This window comes from Lissotriton vulgaris, chromosome 6, assembly GCF_964263255.1.
Source record: "Lissotriton vulgaris chromosome 6, aLisVul1.2, whole genome shotgun sequence".
NCBI classification, from domain to species: domain Eukaryota; kingdom Metazoa; phylum Chordata; class Amphibia; order Caudata; family Salamandridae; genus Lissotriton; species Lissotriton vulgaris.
In genome coordinates this window covers 1269063679-1269089533 of record NC_141694.1, presented here as the reverse complement: position 1 = coordinate 1269089533, position 25855 = coordinate 1269063679, and the positions used below count along the sequence as shown (strand labels likewise).

General features: G+C 44.4%; 1 protein-coding gene across 1 annotated transcript in view; it reads right to left on the bottom strand.

Moving 5' to 3' along the window:
* Window positions 1–25855, bottom strand: part of SLC22A3 (solute carrier family 22 member 3) — an 821636-nt gene that overhangs the window by 179024 nt on the left and 616757 nt on the right. The window contains exon 7 of the mRNA XM_086927388.1: window positions 24505–24719. Within this exon, the coding sequence (XP_086783514.1) occupies window positions 24505–24719 (215 nt within the window). The remainder of the gene's footprint in view (window positions 1–24504; window positions 24720–25855) is intronic.

Genomic DNA, 25855 nt, shown 5'->3' with positions numbered 1-25855 from the left:
TGGCCCATATTACAGAAACTTCTAATTTGCCCGGGTGGGGGGGTATATTAAGAGAGAAACATCGTCCCTGGCCTCTCCTAACATTGAATATTATGATTGAAGAGATCCTGTTTGAGATGAAAGAAAGCATAGGAGGTAATGCCCCAGGACCTGATGGGGTACCAGTGGATGTTTATTAAGCAGTTGTTGATCTGTGGGTCCCAATCTTAACGAGAGTGTTTAATTTGGCTGTGGCCAATGTGATCCCTCCATCATGGGGGACATTTATTATTATACCCATTTACAAAAATGGCAATAAATCCAAACCACCTACTATCACTTTTAAACTCCTGGGCAAAAGTGATGAGTAAAGTGTTACTAAAGAGATTAGAAGAGTGAGCATGCGAATATTCACTACTTTCCCTGGTACAGTTTGGTTTTAGATAAGGAGTAGGGACCATAGAGCAATGTGTGAATTTGGATCTGCTAATAGGTAAATATACTTGTGCTAAAGAAGGTAGATTGTATCTCTGCTTTGAAGACCTGAGTAGTGCCTTTGATCTAGTTGATCACTCTATCCTCTGGCCATCCTTGCTTATCCTTGGGGCACCTAGATCGATCATCTGCTTTCTCACAAGGTTGTATGACAAATTATCAAGTAAAGTATGTATTGGTCCCCTGGCCGAATGCACTACAAATTTCAATGTGAAAAGAGGCATTGTCAAGGCTGGTACCTTGTCCCCCTACTGTTCAACCTGTTTATTAAGGGTGGACAAGGCTCTTCAAGTGGTTCAAACAGATGACCAATGAGCTGCCTGGATTCCTGTGCTATTATATGCAGATGATGCTGTTTTGCTGGCAAGGACACCAGAGGGTTTATAGCATTTAATGAGCACCTTTAGGGATTTTATTTCTGCAAGAAAATTGGAGGTTAATAAAACCAAAACCTATGCAATGATTTGTGGGGCCAAGTCAAAGAAATGTAGAACTTTTATACTGATAATAGCCCAGTAGCTACCGTCGACACCTTCTGTTACTTGGGTATTACTTTAGCAGATAATGGGTCATGGTTACACAAAATCACAAATCTTAGGGCCCAGATGAAAAGAAGTGCCCACAGGATCTTCAGGGACCGGTTTCAGATTCATAATCCTCATCAGCCAGGCTATCTTGAATCCAATGGCCAAGTGAGCAAGGGACTCACGTCTGAGCATACCCTGCCAACTTAGGGCGAACAAAACGAAACAAAAGGGGTGATGGGCGGAGCGTTTGAGCAAATCAAACCCTCACCTGCCAAGCCATGTCTTCCCTGGACCTGAACAAGCATCCTGGGACTGGTTTCGGATTCATAATCCTCATCAGAAACCTGTCCTGGGAAGCTTGATTCCGGTCCAGGGAAGACATGGCTTGGCAGTTTGGGCTGGACTGTTCCCATGAGGCACAGGGTCAGACTGATTTGCATATGGCCATGTCTGAACTGGGGTGGCGGAGTGAGCTAAAGAACGGTGATGGATTAAACCCAGACCAGTTGACTGGGGGTGAGTGTTTGTATTGTCAACGCTCCGTCCATGACCACCTTTGGTTTTTTTTTTTCTGTGTAGGGTTTTTATAACAGCAAAGCTCTTCAAACTGAGGAAAACTGTTTCCTCAAGGGCTTTTTATGCTTACCTGCTTCTGCCTCCACAGAGATAACACACAGGAAGGCATGGTTACAGTATTTAGCAGACTTATTCATACTTTACCCCTTGCTGCTCTGGCGCTCCATTTGGGTCAAAGGCGAGACTATTTTTGCCAAGTCAATCATCTTAGACTGCCTGACCGTGGTTAAAGCATTGTGTACTCCCTGACTAGGCTACATTAATTCCATCTTCAGCTGTCTGTTTAAGATGCCAATTAGGTCTTACCCCCCATTGGTAACTGCACTCACCAAACTGTCTATTAAAGATAATTTCATGACTCATAGAAGGGCAGCTCGCATGAGATCTTAAGGGAGGAAGCCTACTGTTACTTTTTACCAATCACTTGTGTCAGATTGTGGAGCCTGCGTCCTCAAGAATTGGCAGTTGGCATGCTGTGGCTGAGATGCATGGAATAAACCTGCTTCTCATCACTTTCTGGTCTGCTTAATGAGTAAGCTTCTTATCTTGCATTGGACACTGGCTACGAGGACGGATACATCCAGGTATACCTCCACACAAACTCGATGAAGCAGGAAAATTAATTGGGACCACTCTCAGGAACTGAAGGGTATTCAAGGAAGTACCCTGTTTACACGACTGAGTCCAGGATCATTGTCTCAAATGGATTCTGGTATGCAGTGAGTACATTTGCAAATGGTAACTGGCTGTGAGCCTGAGCAGTGAATAAGTGGCTACTGGTGGCACTCGCTGTGATGATTTTAACGGTCATCCAGTCGTGACCCCTGTTCATCACTTGAGGTATTGACTTGGGAGAAAACTGTGTGCCAGAGAGATGTGGTGATTTTAACCTCTGTTGAGAGTGTTGACATTTTGTGAGTGAGATAAGTGTCTGACCTTTCTCTCTGCTCCCAATGTCAGCGTAAAGGGGCCTGCAGCTTTCTGACGAGGGGGCTCACTGTACATGAGGAATCCTCTCCTGTTGTACCGCCGCACTTAAGTGGCTATTAACTTTTGGGAGTGTGTCTGATGCCGCGTACATACAGCAACAAACTGTTGTGAGTGTGAGGGGTGCTCTCTGAGCCCAAGAACTCACCACCGTTAACATTCCTCACTTGTTGGAGGTTTGTGCTGAACATGAGAATCAGTCACACAAGTGGCTACGAACTGATGTATATGTGAAAGGTACACCGCTGTTAAATCGTTTCAATCACAACACAATGAGGAGAATTCAGTGCCCAAGAACCCGAAGTAGGGTCTCACTCCAGTACGACCACTCACGTTCCTTAAATTCTGCCTTCTTGGGTGCAATTGGCCCGGAGAATCTGCAATGAGTCTGAAGAAGACTTTCTGTGGTATGCCACCTACTGCCCGGGGGTTGCTGTCTGTGTCCTAAGTCTGCAAGGAACACTCGCTCATTGATTTGGGGCTTCAGAGCCCTCTTCTGTCTAAATGGAGTCAGCGTCTCCTGGAGGCAGTTGAGGGACACCACACTGATGTTGACAGTGATAAAAAGAGAGCAGTAACTCTGTGTGTCAATACATTGTGCTTTACCATATACTGCGAGACCATATCCAATCCTTGGTTATTAGGGTATAGGGGTTTAAGAAAGTGGGGTGAGGGGTATTTTATGTGACATCAGACATAAGAAATGAGTATGAGGAGTGTTACTTCTCCCCCATTCTTTTTAATGCACCTAGGGAACCACCAATGATGTGGAACAAATGGAAAAAAGTATTTCACAATTATTCCATTGTTTGTGGGCTCACTTTGGATCTAGAGAGGGAGACTGCACTATTGCAACATTTTCTCGGAGCAGGGGACAAAGGATCATAGAGCATCTACCTGATCTGAATACTGATGAATCCAGGGCCTAAATGTTTGAAGGAACAAATGATGAACTCATCATGAACACAATTTTGTTGAGTTGCAAAATTGAAAGAATATGGGAGGAACTTTGGCTAAAAGAGATTCTCCCGTGGGGGATGTGTTGATTGTGGCAAAACGAGTATAGAGCATATGTTGAGATTTGTGAAAGGATTTAAGAAAGACACAAATAGTAAGGAAAATGTACAAATGGCTGAGGATGAGAAAAATGCGAGGCAAGTAGTAAATGGCACTCCTGTTACAAAGGGCAGGAGGAGTGTCAGCTACAGGTGTGTGAGGGGTGGCTATATCGCAAACAATAAGGAATGCTTAGCAATGAAAGTCATATGTAATAAGTGTGGGAGGAAAGGACATTTTATGGCATTCTGTAGAATTAGCACTGGTAGAAAGAAACCTGAGAAACGAGGTGTGCCTGAGGTGTGCAAAGAAATTGTACTGCAGATGACTGATGGGAGGCGCTATCAACCCCGGAAACGTAATAAGGATAGAAGATCTCGATATTGAGATCATGTTTGATTCATGCTCTAGATTAACAACAATGTTAGAGAAGGTACTTAATAGACTGTTCAAGAAACAGATACAGCTACACAAATTGGACAAACACCCAGAGGGTATGGTATCCAGCCAATAAAGATGATAGGATACTTTGTGGGAAAGGTCGAGAACAAAAGCAGATATACAGTATGCAAAGGAGATAACATTTTAGGATGGCCAGCACAAAAAGGCATAGAAGTTTATCTGAATCACAATGCTGAACCTCAAATACTGATTTAGAATGTTAACTAGGATATAGACATGGGATCTGATTTAGAGAATGAATATGTTGAAGTATTCACAAAAAGTTTAGGATGTCTCAACCAATATGTGCAAAAGTTAAAATTTAAAACAGAAAGCAGTTCCGGTGTCAGCTAAAGTATGCATTCTTCCCTAAAGAGTATAGAATGCAGTTGGAGAAGAGTTAGAAAAATTGTGCAAGCTGGATGTAATAGAACCTATGGAAACAACTTAATGGTTGGCACTCATTGTATTGGCGTGAAAAGCAGATGCCAAGATTCACCTGTGTGCTGACCTCAGGGCCCTCAACAAACAGGTAGTTGTTGACAAGTTCCTTTTGCCAAACATACCAGAGATAGTCACAACTGTAGCTGGAGCAAAACTCTTCTCAACATTAGACCTTACAACTGCCTATTACCAGATCCGCCTACACCCCAACTCTCATGAGCTCATTGCTTTCATTATGACAGTCATAAAACTCTTTTACAATGCGGTCAAGACACAGGATAGTAGAATATGCAAACTAGGTAGGGCGGTGAAGCATTTCTTGCCTGGACACACTGGGCAGGTACATGACAACAACAGTGAAGCAATGTCAGAAAGTGGACATAAGAATGAATGTCCTGTGACATAGAAGGAGGAAAACACTGTGGTTTGATTCAGATCAAATGGATGGGTGACTTGCCCCCGACTTTTTAAAAAAGATTACTTAGTCAAGTTATACAGGGAAAGTTTTTACATTGCTAACTTCCCCTTATCATTGGAAATGTAATGCGATACTCATGTCTTATTTTAACTCGGTGAAGCCTTGAATAAATATCTTTTCTTAACTTATCTTTATATTTTGGTTGTCTGTTTCAAATGTGATATTCACTATTATGCGTGTCCATGCTTTTTAGTAATCTTAGGAAAATATCTTCTATGATGCCAGAACATTTTAAAATGGATTAGAACAGTGGAACCCTGCAGTCACAAAGTTCTAGAATGTAGAGTGAGGAGACTGCATGCTCAGGAATTGGCAGTAGGTGTGCTGAGGTGTATGGAATAAACAAAATGCTTCTCTTCATTTTCTGGACTGCCTATTGAGTAGCCCTCGAATTTTGCATTGCACATCCTCCTAAAGCAATTTTCCAAACCTTCGCAGTGAAGGCTTGCCATCTCTGCCTGCTTCTGTAATGGTGCTAAGAATGGTTTTCATTGTGGCCTCCAAACTCTCCAGTAGCATTTCTGACTTCCATGTCAAGTATTTTCGTTCCAAATTATACACGAGCGAATGAGCTCAAGTGCTGTAAATCAGCATGAGGTTTGCAGGAACAACCTAGTGGGCAAACAGCTGCACAACTTGTAAATATTCACTGTGTCACAATAGATTGGCTTCCAATGTATCCAGTGTGAGCCAAATCAAACAGATCATCAAATAGTTGTTTACAGCAGTTGTGAAAACAGCTGGGATTTACCCCTCACCAAGTCTGCCTTCTGCAAAATCAAACAGCATAATAGAGGTGTTAACTGTGATTTTCTTGTGCAATAAACAACACATGAATTTCTCATTTTTTGCTTGGGACACATCCAATTATTCTGTAAAGTAAGAGATTCATAACTTTCAGACTGGTCCAGTATCCAAAACAGTTGTAAATTTCAAAGCATTGAAAAAAAAGTGGTGAGTTTCTGTCTGAACAAGAGGGATAACAAACCACATCACACCAGCTCTTACACTCAATTTTACACTACACTGTGTTTTAGAGGCTGTCAGTTGGTGTCTGCTTTCTACTGGGTCTCTGGACACTCGGATATGACGTGCCAAAAAGGCCAACATTCAACTAATGTGTATGTGACACATGTAGGTTTAATAACAATTGGAGTGGTTCACACAGCAACTATATTCTTTTAAATATGAAACATGTTGGATGTGTCTTAGTGCCGAATGTAGTGGTTCACACTAGTTGTATTGGTTTGCTTGCACTATACTAGCTCGTATATAGTAACACTTTGACTTGCCTTGAATAATATTGATTTGAGATAATAATACATTGGTTAATGCAAAGCGAAACTACTGGATCACCAATACGGTACACTGGTTTACATGAAGTAAGCATTCATTTTAAAGTGTGCGATTTCTAAACACAACATGCCAGTTTATATTCCAATACACTAGACAACAGCTGTGTCTATTTAGTGCATTGGTGTATGCACAATAAATACTGGTGTATGTAGAACAGCAATGACATACTTTCACAGTGTATTGGTTTGTAGGCATACGTGATCTTTTTGCTCTCATAATGAATTGGTTTATGTGCATAACATAAGGGTTCTCAAGCATATCCTGCTGCTGTGCATGCATAATAAACTGGTCCAAACATCTAACATGCATAAGAAGAGATGCATAATATAATGGTTTGTCCTCACGATGTACTGGTAGTATGCAAAGCACACTGATTCACGTGTGTATTGTACTGATTAACAAGAGTAACATATAGCTGCAGATGTTTAGTATACTAGTTCATTTGTATATTATATTGGCTCACTCTAGTAATGTACTGGCTTGTTTGCCTAATATATTGGTTGAAATGTGCAACCTATTGGTTTGATTATATGCTGGTCTGCATTCTTAATGTACTAGTAGACATACATATTTACTAGGTTCCTTTACATAATGTAATGGTTCACTCTTTTAATGTACTGGGTCGTATGTGTAATAGATTGGTTGTAGTGTATAACCCATTACATGCTGATTTGCATGTGTGATGCACTGGTTCACCTGCATTTCCTATTGGTTTGCTTGAATACCACATTGAATTTACATTCACACTGTACTGGTTAACATGCAGAGTTGTATGGTTCTTATATTGAATACATTTCTTCATTCCTTTAATGCACTGGTTAGCTTTTGTAATATATTAATTTGAATGTATAACTCATTGGTTTGAAAGCATTACTTGCGGATTTCCCTGCCTTGTGCACTGGTTCTCTTGGATAGCCTGCTGGTTTTTGTTTGCCACAATGATTTGCATGCACAAAGTACTAGTGGGCATTCACAATTATATGGTTCCCATGAAAAACATTTTGGTTTACAAATACTGATTATATATTTGTATGGATAATATTCTGTTTTATAAACATCACTTACCAATTTGTGTACACAATGTTCAGGTACATAATGTTGACACGCTGAGTGCATATTATTTGGTGTTTGTTTACTGGTGTGATTAGCACAATAACAATCACCTTGGTTTGAATGGGTGTTACATTTACGCCTTTGCTTCATGCATTAGTTTCCTCACAGTATGAAAACTGAAGAAGTCAAATTTGGCCGAAACCGGCCTTTGGTTGCTTATATTCAGGCTCAGAGAGGACCTGGCTTGGCAGTTCTGACTGGACAGTTACTTTAGAAGCAAGACCAAGGTTTATTTGCACATGACTGGGTCTTTTCTGAGGTGGCATGGGGGGGGGGCGGGGGGGGGGGGGTAGGAATGGACTGGAATCCACTCTAGTAATTACCAGGAGCTGAGATTAAATCAAGCATTTAATCCATTACCTTTTTGCATCCTGAGTGTAATGCCCTAAGTGAAGTGAGTATACCCAGAATGGGGTCCCATAGACCCTGTTCCACTGGAACCAAGCTGCACCGGACTGAAATAGCCCAATTAGGCCGAAACCGGTCTTAAGTTGCCTGTGTTTGGTTCAGAAAGGGCAAGCCTTGGCAGTTCAGGCTTGACTGTTTCAACTGGAGCAGGACTAAGGCTGATTTGCATATGGATGGGTCCAATCTAAAGTGAAATGGTGGACAAAAAACAGAGGAATGCGATCCAGCCTAAGTAATTACCAGTGGCTGAGATTGCCATCCATCACATTTTTGTACTCTGCAATGTGGCATCCTGGTTGTATGCACAGCCTATTAATACACATTCATATTGTAATGGTTTACAAGAGGAATACATGGGTGCAGATGTTTAATGTACTAGTGCAAATACATGCTATGTTAGCTCACTCTAGTAATGTAATGATTTGTATATGTAATATATTAGTTGTAATGTACAACCCACAAGTGTCAAAGCATTACATGCTGGTTTGCATGTGTGATACACTGGTTTGCATGTACGTGCTACTGGTTTGCACGAATACCACATTGATGTGCATGCTTTCTGTAGTGGTTTACATGCATAATTCTATGGTTTATAAACATAATAAATTGATTCATTTGTGTAAGGTACCTGTTTGTATGTGTTATGGTTGATTTGAAAGCAATTGCTAATTTGCATGCATGAAGTCATGGTTCTCAGGCAAACCTGGTTCCCAAGTTTACCACAGCACAATCACAGTTTATATGTTTATATACATAAAATTCTGTTTCTAACCATCACTTACTGATTTGCATATGCAGGTACTTAATTTTAGTATGCTCAGTGCATATTATTTGGAGATTGTTAACCAGCGAAAGAACAAACCACTTAGTTTGAATGGGTTTTACATTGAAGCTTCAGCTTCTTGCATTGAATTGTACATAGTTTACAATGTTACAATGGTTTCTCTCCACCCCTTCAAATCTGCTCAGACAATGAGTCTCCACATTCCAGAGTCCTTGTGACCCCTGTCAGTCTTCTCTAGTGCTGGGAGAAATCACCTCCTCTAAATCCGAGAAGAACTCTCTGTTAGCTTCCAGTAGGAAATGTCTTTAAACTTCTTCTCTTTTTACCTGTTCACATCAGCAAGGTTGTTTTTAAAAGTAAAACTTTACATTTTAAACTGATTTGGTTTGCCATTTTGAATTTTGGTTTAGCAGACTGTAAAACAGTCAACATTAAACATGATTTTTTTAGCCTTTGTCTTTTGACTGAATTTTCAATAGTGGAGAAACGTATGTACAGTACATTGGGAGTAATTATGAAGAACATGGCTTCATTATAATGATAAAACATCCTCTATTTCCGTCTCAGCCATCCTGAGTGTCTGTTGTCACACATTAATGGACAACCCAAAAAAACTAAAGCAAAATCATTGCAAGGCACGCTGTATTAATTTTGATCAAACTATCTATCTTTTATACAGGATAGTCCCAGATAATATGTCTTGATTTTGGGTTCTAATCTTCAAATAGATGGAGTGTTTGTTGTCTTGTTGGCACATAATTTAGAAATGTAATCCTCTTTAGATAGCTTTGTAAAAATGACTCCTTTTTCAAAACATTGTTTCTTTCTTTCTGGAGCTCTTACAGGCACATGCATCAAAGCATTTTGCGATCGCAAACAGTGCAAATCGCAAAAATCGTCCGTTGCGATCGCAAAAATTGCTTTTGGAATGCATGAAACAAGTAGCCCCTCGCAATTTAAGAAATCGCAAAATTTGCGATTTCTTAAATTGCGATTGCATTTAAGGAATCGCAATTTGCGATTCCTTAAATGCAATGCAAGAAAGTAAAAAGATTTGCGATTTTGCAATTAAGAATCACAATTTACCATCACATGTAAGGTGATGGTAAATTGCGATTTTTTAAAAAAAAGCATCAAAGGCCCATAGGAATGAATGGGGAGGGATTCCTTAATTGCCACTCGCAATTTGCGAGTCGCAATTAAGGAATGGTTAGAAATCGCACATTTTTCAGCGATTTCTACATGCATAGGCATTTGCGATTGCTTAATTGCTATTCCTTAAAAATCGCAATTAAGAAATCGCAAATGACTACAATGATGCATGTGCCTGATAGCCTCTTAAAGGTTCACTAAAAAAAATCAACCAAACACTTAATGAAAAAACTCACGGCAGCAGAGGACAAGGCGGCTCTGGCAAATAGATCTCATGGCTGAGTGCTGCTAAATGATTACAAAACAAAACCCTCAAACTACAGTATTATCTGGAGACAGGATGGTCGTTGTACATTAAAAAAATGTATGCGGTTTCGTTTTGGTAATTTTCCTGCTCTTTTGCACACCTTGCCTCGGCTTCGGAAGAAAGACTCAATCTCCTGTTGGCTATGTAGGTCGGCTGTGGAGGACATTGTTCATTTACTGTGCATTTGCTCTAAACTCCTGAGAGAAAGGAGAACCCTCTTAAGAGTTCCCTTTAATAATCGGGTTATTTGATCTTGCACACCTTTTGTCATCACTTGCTTTAACTCTCCGGAAACGATCTTGAACTGCCGATTCACTGAACTTTTAATAAGAGTAGATCAAAATCTCAAAGAGTATGCAAGGTCTTCTTTCATCCAAACAATTTCTGTATTTTACTAAAAGTAATATTTTAATACTTTTGTATGACACTTTTACATTTAAACATTTTTGTTTGGAGTCTTGGAGTAATGCCTAATGAATTTTAAGACATACTTTTTACGGAAGCTGTCATTGTATGTTATGAATTTTATTCATAATGTATAATGAATCATTTACTTAATGTAATCCCAAATTCAAATTCAAAATTTTAATTCGAATTAATTTGAATTTAGTTTTAATTCCTGTCTAATGCCAGTTTTTCTAGGACTAGAAATGCCCTAATTGTAAAACTACTGAGACAATCATGACATCCTTTTTCTTCCAATGCCTCAGAATAAGTTCCAGTGACAATCCCGTTTTCTGTCTAAATTTCACCCTATGTGAGGTATGGACATTACTTTGTAGATGAATACCATCTGGTTCCCAACTTCATTGAATCTAGATAGTCGGTGATTGTGCCACTCACTGGAAAGTGATTAATGTAGAACTGGCTTTGTTTGCAGATTTCCAGATGCTCCCAATTCGTTCCTATAAGGTTGAACTTGCTGCTGTCCATCTATGGATCCTATACCACATTCAACTCTCCAGCTACAATTGCTTTTCCCGGATGTGGCCCTCTTTCTTGTTAACATAATGAGGAATATATCCTGCTGTATATTGGGTGCGTATATGCTAAAAGTGTTAAAAGTACTCAGTTTATTCGTGCCTGGATGCAGAAATATCGTCCTTTTTTGTCTTTAACCACATCATCTTCCCTGAATTTATGCTTGAAATGATTGCCAACCCTGCCATTTTTGAGTCAGCTGAAACCCAGGATTGTTTAGAGTTTGACTTGTGAATCATCCTGAACTGGTGGGGTGTGAGCTGGTGGATATCTTGTAATAGTAGGACATCCGAATCATGCTGCATAATGTAGTGTCATATTTTGCATCTTTTACTCAGAGGCACCCTCCTCTACCGGCCTCCAGGACCCCGTGCACAATTCAGTGACGACATCACTGATTTTATCACCCCACACGCCCTCCCCTCCGAGGAATACATTCTATTGGGAGACCTCAACTTTCACCTGGAAAAGAGCAATGACAGCAACGCCGCCACCCTTCTGGACAATCTCGCTAACCTCGGACTCAAACAACTTGTCACTACCCCCACCCACATTGCAGGTCACACACTCGACCCTATCTTCACCTCCAGCAAACATGTCTCCTTCAGTCACACCACAGCTCTCCATTGGACGGACCACAGCTGCGTTCACTTTATCTACAATAAGACCACAACCCACAACCATCCTCAACCTACTCTGCGAAGAAACTGGAACAAAATCACCATCGACCAGATCTCCTCATCGCTTCTCCAAAACCCCCCTGCCCACTCCTCAAACCCCGACCAAGCAGCCATTAACCTCACCCAATGGCTATCCAACAGCGCCGACATCCTAGCACCGTTGAAAAAACGTCAAATCAAACTAGGCAGCAAAAACGCCCCCGGGTTCAACGATGATCTTAAGAAATCCAAGAAACTCTGTCGCTCCCTCGAGAAGGCCTGGAAAAAAGACCCAAACACCAGCACCAGGGACGCCTTCAAAAACGCCACCCGCATACACCACCAACTTATCCGGTCTGCCAAGAAAGCCGCATTCAAAGACCGACTAGACAACAACGCCCACAACAGCAAGGAATTATTCAATATCGTCAAAGAATTTACCAACCCCTCAGCAAACTCCAACGACATCACCCCCTCTCAAGCCCTCTGCGACTCCCTAGCTTCATTCTTCCACAACAAAATCGCAGACATCCATAACAGCTTCGACAACCAACCCGGAGACCAACCCACCCATCCTTCTGCCACACCTTCACCCCCCCTTGAACATCCTTAATGACTGGAATACAATCTCCACTGAGGACACCATCCGCCTGATGAACTCCATCCACTCAGGATCCCCCACAGACCCATGCCCTCACCACATCTTCAACAAAGCAGACTCCATCATAGCACCACACCTCCGAGACGTCATCAACTGCTCCCTCAACTCCGCCACCTTCCCGGAAAGCTGGAAACACGCAGAACTCAGCGCCCTTCTGAAAAAACCCACAGCTGACCCCACCGAACTCAAAAACTACTGCCCCATCTCGCTCCTTCCATTCCCGGCCAAAGTCATCGAGAAAGCTATCAACAACCAGCTCGCCGCCTTCCTTGAAACCAACAAATCCCTTGACTCCTCACAGTCCGGCTTCCGAGCCAAACACAGCACTGAGACCGCCCTCATCGCAGCAACAGACGACATTCGAACTCTACTGGACAATGGAGACACAGTCGCCCTCATCCTCCTCAACCTCTCCGCAGCCTTCGACACAGTCTGTCATAGCACCCTATTACAGCGCCTCAATAACATCGGAATCCAAGGAAAAGCACTGAAATGGATCACATCGTTCCTCACCGGAAGAACCCAGAGAGTCCGCCTCCCACCATTCAAGTCAGAGGCCACTGAAGTCATCTGCGGCGTGCCACAAGGATCTTTACTCAGCCCCACCCTCTTCAACGTATACATGAGCCCCCTCGCGGTCATCGCACGCCAACATAACCTCAACATCATCTCCTACGCTGATGACACTCAACTGATCCTATCACTCACCAGAGACCCTAACACTGCCAAAACCAACCAACATGAAGGAATGAAAGAAGTAGCCGATTGGATGAAGCACAGCCGTCTGAAACTGAACTCAGACAAAACAGAAGTCCTTATCCTGGGTACCTCCCCCTCCGCCTGGGATGACTCTTGGTGGCCAGAGGCCCTTGGAAAAGCACCCATCCCGACGGACCACGCACGTAACCTGGGCGTCATCCTGGACTCCTCACTCTCTATGAACAGACAAGTCAACGCCGTTTCATCATCTTGCTTCAACATTCTTCGCATGCTCAAAAAAACATTTCGCTGGATCCCCACCGAAACTAGAAAAACGATCACCCACGCACTGGTCACGAGTCGCCTGGACTACGGAAACACCCTATACGCCGGTACCACCGCAAAACTCCAGAAAAAACTCCAAAGCATCCAGAACGCTTCAGCCAGACTCATACTAGACATCCCGCGTAAAGACCACATCTCTGGTCACCTGAAAAACCTCCACTGGCTCCCCGTCAATAAGAGGATTACTTTCCGCCTCCTAACCCACGCGCACAAAGCACTTTACGAACTTGGACCCGAATGCCTCAACACACGACTTTCCTTCTACACCCCCTCTCGCCAGCTATGATCCTCCAACCAAGCCCTTGCTACTGTACCTCGCATCAACAAAACCACCATGGGAGGTAGATCCTTCTCCTACCTGGCAGCTAAAACCTGAAACTCACTTCCCACTCACCTTCGCCTCACTCAGAACTTTTTTTAAATTAATTAATTGTGTGCTTATATAGCGCTGGAATCACTCCCGAAGGGGTACCTCCGCACTTCGACCGCTGCGAAACCCTTCCTGGCTTCCCTGAGAGATGGTCCCTTAATGGGTATCTCCAGGGTGAGACCAGGCATCCCCGGCGGTCTGGTGGGGCCGTTAGTGAAGATGAGGCAAGCTAGTGCCCAGAGTTGCCGAGTGTGATCGCTGATCAGAGTGGGCACCGAGGCGAGAGAATTATCGAGTCCGCTCACCCTGGTCCAGAAACCTGCCGCGTCGGGAATCGAACCCTGGTCCCGGGCCGTCCTCTGCTCTCGGGTCTGCCGCCTCTAACCAGTGAGCCACACTACTTCACCACCTAGCATTCAGAAAACAACTTAAAACTTGGATATTCGACAAGTAATTCCCCACCTTTTTTCAAGCGCCTTGAGACCCTCTGGGTATATAGCGCGCTATATAAATCATTTGACTTGACTTGATTATTAAGCCCTTAAAATTCATTGATGGTAGCTTGAACAATCACATGTGCTAATGGAGTTGAAAGTTTGCCTTACTGTTTGTTTGTACTACGATTCTCTGTGTGTTGGATCTTTTGGTATTCAATTTATGGACTACTTTCACCTGGATCTACTCTCTTCCCCACTTTCTCCTTGTATTTAACAAATTGGAACTCATCTCCTGAGCTGTCATGAGTGTATTTAACTGGATATGGATTGCTGGAAAAGGCCATTCCAACCAAAGACATGGTTCAAGCTTCTTGGTTATTCATCCTCACCTACAACCAGGCTGCAGATATATTCAAAGTAATCAAGGTCATGCCTTTCATCCTCGATGGCTATGCATTGGTTAGAGTGAAGGACAATGTAGGTGTTGAGAACTGGTTGGAACTTAGCCATGCATGACGTTCCCTGCGTGGGACAGTGTTTGTTCAAACATCGGCAGTTGCTGCCGGGGAGTTTCCACGACTGGTCACATTAAACTCCGCTCCTACCTAAACTCGCATTTGGCTTCATTTCACTGGCGACGAGGATGGAATGAGCAAGGAGCGTTGAATATCATCCTGTCTCTTACCCCCAAATGCAAAATTTTCTCAAGAAGGCTGACATCAAACATATTCTTACGTCCCTTTACCACCCCTGTAGCAACGGTCTGGTTGAACGTTTCAACTGGGTTGTCAAAGAACACATGCAACTTGCGTTGGTGAATGGGTGTTTTGGCGCAAGGCTGTGTGCGATATGTTGTGGGTGGTGGGAACCACTCCTCATATCAGTACTGGAGTTGCCCCATTTACTTTGCTTCGGGGAAGGGTGGCGGGTTCCAAACTTAACCCCTTCCAGGCTCATGACGAGCTGGGCCTTTCATGGCGTAGCCTCCTCGCACGCTGATGCCGAGCCCAGCTCGTCATGAAACGTGGGATTTTGTAAATCTGAGCACAGGAGGAGAATTCTCTGAGCGCGGATGTGGTTAATAAGGAGGGGATGTCCAGAAGAATGGTTGAGGCTAAGAAACTTTTTCTTTATTGTGTAGAGAGGGAGGTGTGTTGCGAACTGGTTGGGACTTAGCCATGCATGACGTTCCCTGCGTGGAACAGTGTTTGTTCAAACATCAGCAGTTGCTGCCGGGGAGTTTCTACGACTGGTCACATTAAACTCCGCATCTACCTAAACTCGCATTTGGCTTCATTTCAGTAGGGCATCAGAACTCACTACTTCTGCATATTTTATGCATAATTACATTTCCTGCAGGTTTATGATTCCTTACTTGCCGATTTGTCTCTTTGGGGTTTGCCAGTATTGGGCTACAGAGTCTCAGCTTGTCGCAATCAGATTATGTTCCTTGGTCTGCCGTTATCTCCCGGTTCACTCATGAAGTCATCCTGTAGTTGTCCTAAGCTTTTCTAGGGCTCTTTAGTAGCAGTTCCACAGAAACAGTATGCCTCTTTGGAGCAAACAGGCATGGGTGATTAGCTTTGTAATTTTCTGCTCCGTCAACTGTTAAAATTATTTTTACTTTTGCAGCATGCTTGGCGCCTGATCTAGGTACAGTGCCATTTTGCCTACTCTTGTGGAGGTTCGTCTTTCGAGCCTGGGTGATGATGGCATCCTCCATAGTCTAGTCTGTCATTTTTGCACCATTTTCTCTAGGTCTGACTTGAGTTTCCCCTGCTGTTTTTTGCCTAACTCTGTGAGCTCTGTCTATTGGTATAGTTGGTGGTCCTGCTTATGGTGAAATTGAGCAAAACAGGGAAGTCAGAATAGGAACTGACATCCTTGCATTCTGTTTCTTCTCCCAAATGGCGAAAACGAATGGTCTCCCTCCGTGAACCGTTTTGCACTTACCTTTCAGTACTTGAGTTTTTATTTCCAGTGAGGCCAGTGTCGTATGGAGTGTTTGGTCGGTGGCAACCCTTGAGTTCTGCCTGCACTTTCATGTCTCAAGTCTCTGGTTCATTGATCTCATGTCACTATGAAATTCCTTCATTCTTTGTTTTTGTTCCTCTGTCAAACTACACAGGCCCTTCAGATTTCCCACAATTGTCTTGAAGGTCTACAAGAATTTTTTGTTAGGTCCTCTTTCATAAAGAAGGGTGGTGTCCTTTGTCATTTTGGATGCATTTTGGATCCTGTGTGCCTGCTGCACCCTGGGACGATAGTCCCCAACCTGTCTCACCCGCCCCTGCGCACCCAGGCCTCAATGCCCACCTGCCGACACTGGCGTGGGTCGAAGAGGGCCTACCACGTGCCGGTGCACGCTCCAAGACGAATGCCCTTGACCCAGGCAACCTGATATGACCCTCACGGCCTCCGAAAGCAAGGCGCACAGAACTCCATTCTTGTTGACGAACTCCACCGGCATACACAGCAGACTAGTAGGTCACACATTTGGAACTGAGTCTTGAATAAACTATGGCAGAGGACGATTTTCACGGCTTACTTGAAATCACTATACTCCCTTCGATGTGGTGCCACCAAGTCTGTGCTCAGCATCACAACCACACATGCATGTGAGCCCATGCGGACTACTGGCAGCGGCCCACGCTGCTCTGGAGTAGGTCACACATTTGGAACTGAGTCTTGTTTACACCATGGCAGAGCACATTAATTATGGCTGCGTGTATGTCACTATGCGCCCTTCAACGTGGTACCACCAGGACTTAGTCGTACATCATAACCGCAAGATTCTGTGGGCCCACGCGGACTACTGCCCGCAGGCTATATTGCACTTGAGTAGGGCGCAGAATTGGAACTGGACTTCTATTATTCAAAGGCAGAGTACGAGGATGACGCGTTGCATTTGGGAGGAAAAAAGGATCATCGTTACTGAGGTAATCGAACACTACCAACAACTGTTCTGGTGTCACTAACTCTGTGCATCTCGAACCTATGACACGTGGCTGTGGGCCACTGCTGACCCCTGCCTCCGGCCTATACTACAGTCCAGTAGGTCACAGAGTCCTGATTTAGCAATGGCGGAGTTCACATCAGTGTACTGGCTGGCATCCTCACAGACTGCATCCCCTCTCAGTCCCGGTGCCACTAAGTCTGTTACCCGAAATTCATGGACACTCACTGGTCGAACATTTGTGGAGTCTGAGTCTATGGACCAGGGGGTAGTTTTCATCCTCATGCAGCTGACACCGAATTGGTGGTGGCAATGAGGCTGTTGCCTTACTCTCCCCTATTTGCTGTTTCCGGATAAGATCAGACCTCTGCATCATGCCCTGGAGGACAACTTTCACTCTGCCCCGCAACCCACCGCCACATTCCCCTTGGACCTCAACGAGTACCCGCTCAGTCCGCATAGCCTACTTAAGTGGACCGCAAGTCACCATCCCATGGTGCCTGTGCCGGCCGCTGTGCATCCGGGGCCACTTACTCTGTGCTGGTCAGGTCCGGGACCCCTTCTTCTGAGATATTGGATGGCCTCCGAGGCAATGGTCTTGGTGTCATCAACGCCATGTGTCTGTGGCCCTGCGCTGTCCGCTGCCTCCGGCCACAAATGCGGCCCACCAGGGCTCACACATCAAATCAAGTCCAGACCGGCCCGGACATTGCATCACTGCAGGAGGCACATGCCACCATCGTCAGGACCACCTCCAACCGCCATCTGCCAGAGTCGAAACGGTGGTACTGGCAGAAGGAGTTGCTCACACCTGTCAAGATGGATGCCATCATCTGCCTGATCCCCTGTTCAGCACTCCAGGTGCCACTGACTGAGTGCTACCACAACCCATGGACTGTTGCTGATTGAGTTTTGTGCTGTGGAGAGGTTGTGCGGCAATGTCACCTCAGGCTGTGTGGGAGACCTGGGACTTGGATGAGGAAGATGATGCCGGTCTTACACACCCCACTGCATCAGCATCAGGGATCTCCCGAATTGACACAATCCTGTTCATTCTCATCACATGTGCGCGCTCAGCTCTAGTGCCCTAACCTCAGTGCACTGCAACTGAAGGGCACTTCTGTTACATGTTGGGTGCCCTCTGTACTTGCTCCGGCTCCCTCCCTATTGCTCAGGAGTTGTTTCTGTTATGCTGATGTTTTCAGTTTCCATTTTAATGATGTTCAAGTTGTAGCCAGCACCAAGCACTCTGTGCGTGCTGGCTTACACTCACCCCACACACATCCAGCACAGGTGTCACTGTACATGTGCACCTGCCAATAAAGGGGCCGGGCGCACGTGCCCGTAGCCAGTTCAACATAATATCTGTGTGTGTCCCTTTGGTCTTGTTGTATGCATGAGGGCCCTGGGACCTACGACATTACATCGTGCAGTGTACAGCGGGTGCAGACATGTCACCGCAGGCAGCGGGTAAGACCTTGGACATGTAGCTTTGTCGTCACCCACTCAATTCATAAGGGGAGTGGCCTGGGCCGTCGTACACAGATCCAACATGGGTGTTTGACTGATATTTGCGTGCCCCTGGGGGTGGTTCTGTACTGGGAATGTGTATCTGCATGTGTCTCTATGGCATGCATTGTGGGTCTCCTTTGTGCGGGGTAGGTGGTCCCTGAAGGGTATTAGACACCCACGTATGTGATCTAGTTCGTCTTCCATTGGTTCGGACCCCACCCGCACCTGTTCGGCCACCTACTTTTGGCGTTCTGACACCTGGCATTGGGGTGCCATGTGTGGGTCGGTGAAGTGTTGTGAGAGCCATGCTTGCGGGTGCTTCCTGCTGTGTGATCTGATGCAGGGTCTGTGTTCTCCTCTAAGTAGCTTGGCTGCCCTGGTCCTGTTGGTGGGTTTCGTGGTATTTCCATGGGCTGTTGTAGGGCGTCGGTGCCAAAGGTGTGGTGGTCCTCTCCAGCATCACTGATGTGTGGTCTTCTGTGCTCTGCTGGAGGTGTTGTGTGTCCCTCTGCAATGTGAAGGGGAGATGCATGTTGACAATGTACAATATGACTGTTTGGGAGTTGCAGGATTTGGATGCGGGACTGTGTACATTTGGACTACATGGCGGATGTGAGGTTGTACGCGTACATTTCCATTTCACAGTTTCCAGATCTGTCAGATGTAGTGAGCCTGATTCTGTGCGTGTGCAGAGCCTGTTTTTTCCTCTGTTCTGCAGTGTCGGGATTGTGCATTGTACCACATTGTTGTCAATGCGGGTGTGCTGTTCTTGCAATGTGTGTGTGCTGAAGTGTGCCATAGGGATCAGGGACATGATCCAGGGTCATTGTGGGTGTGCAGTGTGCTACACATCATTGTACATGTGTGTAATTGTGCACATCTGCCCTTGTAAACCCAGTCCCTGGTCATTACTCACTCTGTTGATGTTGTGTCAGGTCCTCTCGAGCTGTGTCCATACTCCCTACTCCTTGCACCGTCTCCACACTGTTGACTGTGGCCACCATTTCCTCCAGCTCCTCCTGTGGCACAGGACTCCCTCCTCCTGTGGCGCAGGACTCCCACCTCCTGTCGCCATTGATGCCTTCCTGTTGGCAGTGGGTTTGTGTCTGGTTTAGTTATTCACTTCATTCATGCGCCTCTAGGCCTCCTCGACACTCCGACTGCGTTCCCAGTGGACTGCTTGTGGGTTACTTGATGGTTGTGTTCTGTTACCTCCGTGATGCTGATATGGTTTTGCTGCAGACTGCACCCCGTCTTCCTGTCCCTCTTCTCCTTGACCGTCCACGTCCCCGTAGCTCCTTGCTGGTGGTCTGTGGTGGTTGTGGGGTTTGGTCAGGTTGCATCCATGTTGCTACGCGCTTTGGATTGTTTCAGGTGTGTTGTTTCTGTTGTTATTATTGTGCATCTTCCCACCAGATGCGTCGGATTTGCAGGCCTGTCACTGATTTTCGCTGCATTTTGTACCGCGATTGGCCTCATCGCAGGATTTTTTTGTGTTTGCATTTCGCATTTTTGCGGAGTGGCATTGGTTTTAACGCGGACATTTGGCGCATTACCTGGAGACTATCAGATGGTACCGCCATGTTCAGAATGCTTTGTCAACATAGTGTAATTTTTCGGTTATAGACTGTGATGTTGAGAGTTGCGTTAAGTTACTTTTGCGATGGTTATCACATGTTCTTGAGAATATGCCCCTTTGTGTCTCGTTATCACCAGAGGCGGTCTTTAAACTCCTTACAACAGCCAACACAACCCTTTTGTGTCTCAACAGGGTGTAGCTGTGGTGGCAGTGGCCATGGGCACCACAAGGGACAGTAGTCCTCTTCTTCCTCCTATCCTGACACAGCTGCAACAGAGCCCTTTCATCTCTCCCATGGTATGTACAACTGGTAGAGAGCAGAATATTTTTTTTTCCTGCCCGGCTGGCAAGCTGGTTGCTGTTGATCATTCAACAAGGTGATGCCCTCCCCTTCACATTGAACCCTACCACCCTCTTGTCCCGCCTGCTTTGTACAGACTTCATCTGATTGAGACTCACAGTTTGGTGCCTTTAGTTAGTAGCAAGTGCCCTTTGTGCACAAGCATTGAGGCAGTGAAGGACAGGGGGTGCTTCTCCTGATTTTTGTATGTGCCAAAAAGATGGGGATATCCCACAGATACATGATGGAATGCACTCCAAATGTCCTCAATGTCAACAGATTAAAGGGTGCTCAAAGACAAATGTTCCGTGTGCAGACTTGATGCTTGTTCTGCCCCGGTGGCACAAATGAAATTCTAAAACTGACTGGTGCAACGGCACGCAACTATCTCAAGCTGCACAGCAATACAGGTATAAGTCTCACAGGTCAACAAACACAGACTGGATTTTAGTCCAAATATTCCATGTTCATTCCATAACGTTCAATAATTCTCAAATTCACAATGGAGGCGACGTGATTCCAACCTTTGAATTCTAATGATATGCCTAGCTAGGTTTTATCTTATAGCACAATAGAATTCACAGTGTGTCCTTCTTCAGGGGTAACTAACATGTAAATATAAGCCCATCAAGATCATAGAAAATCTCATAAAACAGAAACCTAAAGTGTTCCATTAAACCATGTGAAACATGCAATCCATAACATGAATGTACAACAAACATCTTTCACTGTGCCAATTATGCTGTGTATAACGTGCATGACGTAAAACAAACATTTTTTGAGTGACCAAAAAGTGCGTGCTGTTAAACTAAAACATATTTATTTTAGCAATTCACATAAAACGAAAGTGCTGCATGCCAGATTCCAACTTAGCATAGTTTCATGTCATTTATTAGAACTTTTTGTGCAATACACATCGTGCAAATTTCTCACACCATTAATTTTTGCTGGTAACATGTCATTTCCACTTGTACATTACAATGATTTTTACACTTTAACACTGATTCAATCTCATTTTTTATTGTGTGCAAATATTATATATTTTTGTTACACATGACGACTTGGAGGCAAGATTCTTCTGCAATAACATCTCCATATTTATTACAGTGCTGTCTGCAAGAGCTAAAGTGGCCTGTTGCGAGGATGCAAAACGCGTCTTCTGATGGATGTTCGTAACTGCAGATTTCTCACCTTTTGACTATCCCCAGGCACCAGACTAGAGCAGTAGAGGTTTCCACCAGTGCTGCTGTGCACAGGGCAGTAGTGTAGTGTGTTGGTTCTGTACCTCAGATGAACTAATACAGTAAAGCCACATATAAGCACCAACCCTGCACACTGATGTCAGTTCCTTTCCTTCTGATGTGGATCCAGAGCTCTACTCACAACTTTATCAGTATTTTAACCATTTCAAAATTCTCAAGACACTGTGCTAGGGTACATTGCCCCCACTGATACCAGACTTTAACTTGTGCCGTGGCTGCCGCAAGCAGATGTCAGTCATACACAGAGGTGTGTCTTTGGGCTTTGGCTCCGGTCAAAGCTCCAGTTGTGTGACCAATGCGCTCTAATGCCCCCAAAAGTGATTCAAGACCAGGAGATCAAGCTGTACATAGATAAGTTTAAGTAGTAGTCACAGATATCTTAAAGGTCTTTTAGCCCAGTTCTTGGTCAGGAGGCTGTACCACAAGTGCTGCATTTCCTGTTCAAAATCGTCAGTCAAAACACAAGTACAAGACAGTGAAGAGGGACTTGACCCCATCCTCCCACTTTTGTTTCAAAGAGAAGACATGAGGGTCTGAAGAGCTAAGCTGCACTCCTTCCAACTCTGTGCCTTCAGACCTGGTTCCTCATCTAGACGTGACATGCCCAGTTTCCTGGGGCATTGTCGACCTTGTAGCAGTGAAGGCATTCAAGAACGCTATGCTGCAAATTTTTTAATATACTTTGGGCTCACCCTGGTGTGTCTTTGGGCCCCCCAGAGCTGCAGGGACCTCTAGTTGGGTTACCACTTAGTGAGTTATCCCCCAACACAGTCCCTTGGGACCTGTTATTGGACCTGTAGCAACATCTCTACTTGTGCTACCAATGGAGGGAAGAGCTTAATTTTCGATGGTGGTTCGAAAGGCAGCTGAGTTACTAGAACTGCAATTGCCCTACATTTGAGACAACATCCTCACCAAACACAGTTTTTTTCCCTGGGACCTGTTACGAGGCCTGTACCAACGCTGGAACAAGCTTGCATGACAGCCCCGAAGTCCATGATGGTTTCTGACGCATCGATGCTGGCTCCATGGCACCCATGTCAGACCACAAACTTGAGCTTGTCCAATGCTGCGCTATAACATTACTAAAGTGCAATTAGTAACGCTGCCTAATTCTAACTGGACGTCTTTTCTGTAATGCAACTATCAGCAGCAGAGACTCCAGTCTAAATTTGGCTCTGATCCTGCACCAGAACAGTGCTGATGCTGTATATCTTGACTTACAAATTGACGGTGTGCTTGGCACATCCCCTGGAACTGAGCTCGACTCAGTGCTTGGACCACCAATGGAAGAAAGTATTTCATTTGTGTTGGTGGTTGGGCGAGCAGCTAAAATACTGGAATTGCAGTTTCCCTAGACTAAGACAAATAATCTGAAGGAGAGTCTACAAACTGGGCTGGTGACATCCGAGCACCTAGCGCCCATTAAAGACCCCATCATGGATACCTTGATGGTTGCATGGTTGAAATCAGGTTCTTCTGTGCTATCAGTCAACAAGTAGCTGGATGATACAGGCCTGTGTCTGGAGATGTAGATTTCCTCACCAGGGCAAACTGATCTGACATCGATTTGCAAGATGCCAGCTGCAGAAAAATGATCAGGGGACCCTGAAATCATCAGTGATGCTGATAACAGAGTGTTTTGCCAGTTGTTTTCCTGCTGGATATCTTTTTGGTATTGTGTGAATGATCAGTGGTGATATGCAGTACGTTTGGTTTTGAATGCTTGAGGAAATGGTGGTATGGGAGTGTGGAGTGATGTAAGGTGATGCATTTTGGTGTAATTGAAGTGTTGATGCGTACTGTATAATAAAGTTACATACCAGTGGAATGTGGATATTAAATATGGATGAGAAGTGTTTGTAGGAAGTTGTGGAGGCTGTTAAATGGGGAGGGGTGATGCGGTATGGTATGGCCAATTGTTGTAATATTTCAGTGCCAAACAACACTGTGGAATATTTGACACTTTATTTATTAATGCTTTTCTTGATTAAGGGTAACTCTGGGTGGAGGGATTGATGTTATAGTTGTATTGTAGTAATTTTAGTAGATCTAAGATATCTATGAAATTTACAGTAGTTGGAATATGCTTGAATGCTTGTGGATGCATGTCATATGAGATATATTGATTATCACTTTTAATCTGTAAACTATAGTAATCTGGGTATTTCTCCCTTTTAACCTATACTTGAATCTATTTATTATAATTATCTGTGTACCTTTTTAAAGCAAATAACTGTATATGTAGTGCACGTCATTTATGATCTGTCTTATATGCCTGTCCCTATTGCACTAAGGTCAATTTAATGAAGCTAATACAAATTATTTAAACAAACACTGTGAATTGAAACATGGGAAAATCTTGAGGCTAGACTATTTATGAACTTGTGGGTAACACTCCAATATGGTTCACTCCTACGGTATTCTTCATATTTCTCTCTTCCTGCGAACTCCACAGCTTTACCCTCGATATGAAAATCTTGCAGTTATTGTGTAGTTTATTCGGATGTGCAATGGACCTGGTCTACCCTACCACCCAATACACGTATATCAGGGGTCCACTTTAGCTAGGGCACCCGCAGTCAAATGCATGCACTTACCTTCTGGTAAGACTGCTGTGACCAGGCAAGCCACCGCTGCGACTAGATTGCTCAGCGCGAAGGGAAGGCGCCTTCCAATGCGGTCTATGCTCAGTAAGATGAGGATAGCGGCAGGCACTTCCACCACTGCGGAGATGAAGAAGTCGGTGTACAGGCTTCCTGATACAATTCCCAGGCGCATGACCAGCCCTTGATAAACCACAGCACTTGTAAACCTTAAAAACAAGACAACAATTCTTTCATTAAAAGCAAGTAACCAAGCAAATGTGATAGAAATCATTATAATTGGAATATTTTCATATTCATACATTTAAAATGTGTTTAACGTCTTTTTCATGTTTAGAAAATAAAAAAAAACACAGCATGCTAGAGAAGGTGTTGGTGAAATTGGATTAGTGACTTCCAGGTAGGGTTTGGATTCTAGTCCACAAATTGGGCCGTCAGGGGGTGTTGTCAATGAAATTTGATCAATGGCTCCCAAGTTCAGTTGTATTTCTGTATACATGTAATAATGGCACCTAAATATTTAAATGAGATAGTGTGGGCCAAGTGTAGAACACAGGTGCTGTGGTAGGTTATAGATGCTGCCTATGTGGGGAACAGCGGTTACAACGCAACTTTTACAATGCAGTTCCTTTACGACGCAACCATTACAACGCAAGTCATTACAATGACTTGCGCTGGGGGGCGCTCTAGGATAGGGAATAGTTTTAATTTACTATCCAACACCTTCCCTACTATCCACGGGGACTGGAGTTGGGATAGTAAATGAAACTATTCACTATCTAGCGCCCCCAGTATAGTTTTTCTTCCCACACTTTCGCAACCAAGTCAGGGCTGGACTGGCCGTTGCGGGCACTGGGCAATCCCCCCTGCGCTACATGGGTGGGGGCCGGTTTTGGGAACTGCGGGCTGTTTTTGTTACAGGGACGTTTAATCGGCCCTGTAACAAAATCGTCCGAATACCGGCCCTGGCAATAGCTCGGTGGCACCCCCCAACCTCCCCCCAGGGGGGCCGGCCGAGCACTTTGCGAGGGCAGGTTTTGATTCCCAGTGCGGCCCTGAACCAAGTCCTCCTTCTTTCTGCTTCATTGTCGTTGAACACTTACACTGCGAAACACTTACACTGCGTATCTTTAAAAGTTAAAAACTGCCCAAATTTGCAAACATGGGTCTCATTTTTAGCTATCTAGTTTACTTTTGGGGGCCCGCTTTCTTTTTGGTGTCCGGGGCTATTTTTGCTCTCTGTCCGATCCCCGAATTCAAGTTAATTTTCTTTGCGCTCATGAGAATAATTTTTTTTCTGTGGTGCTTATTAAAACTAAAAAGACTTATATACCTGTTCTAAGTA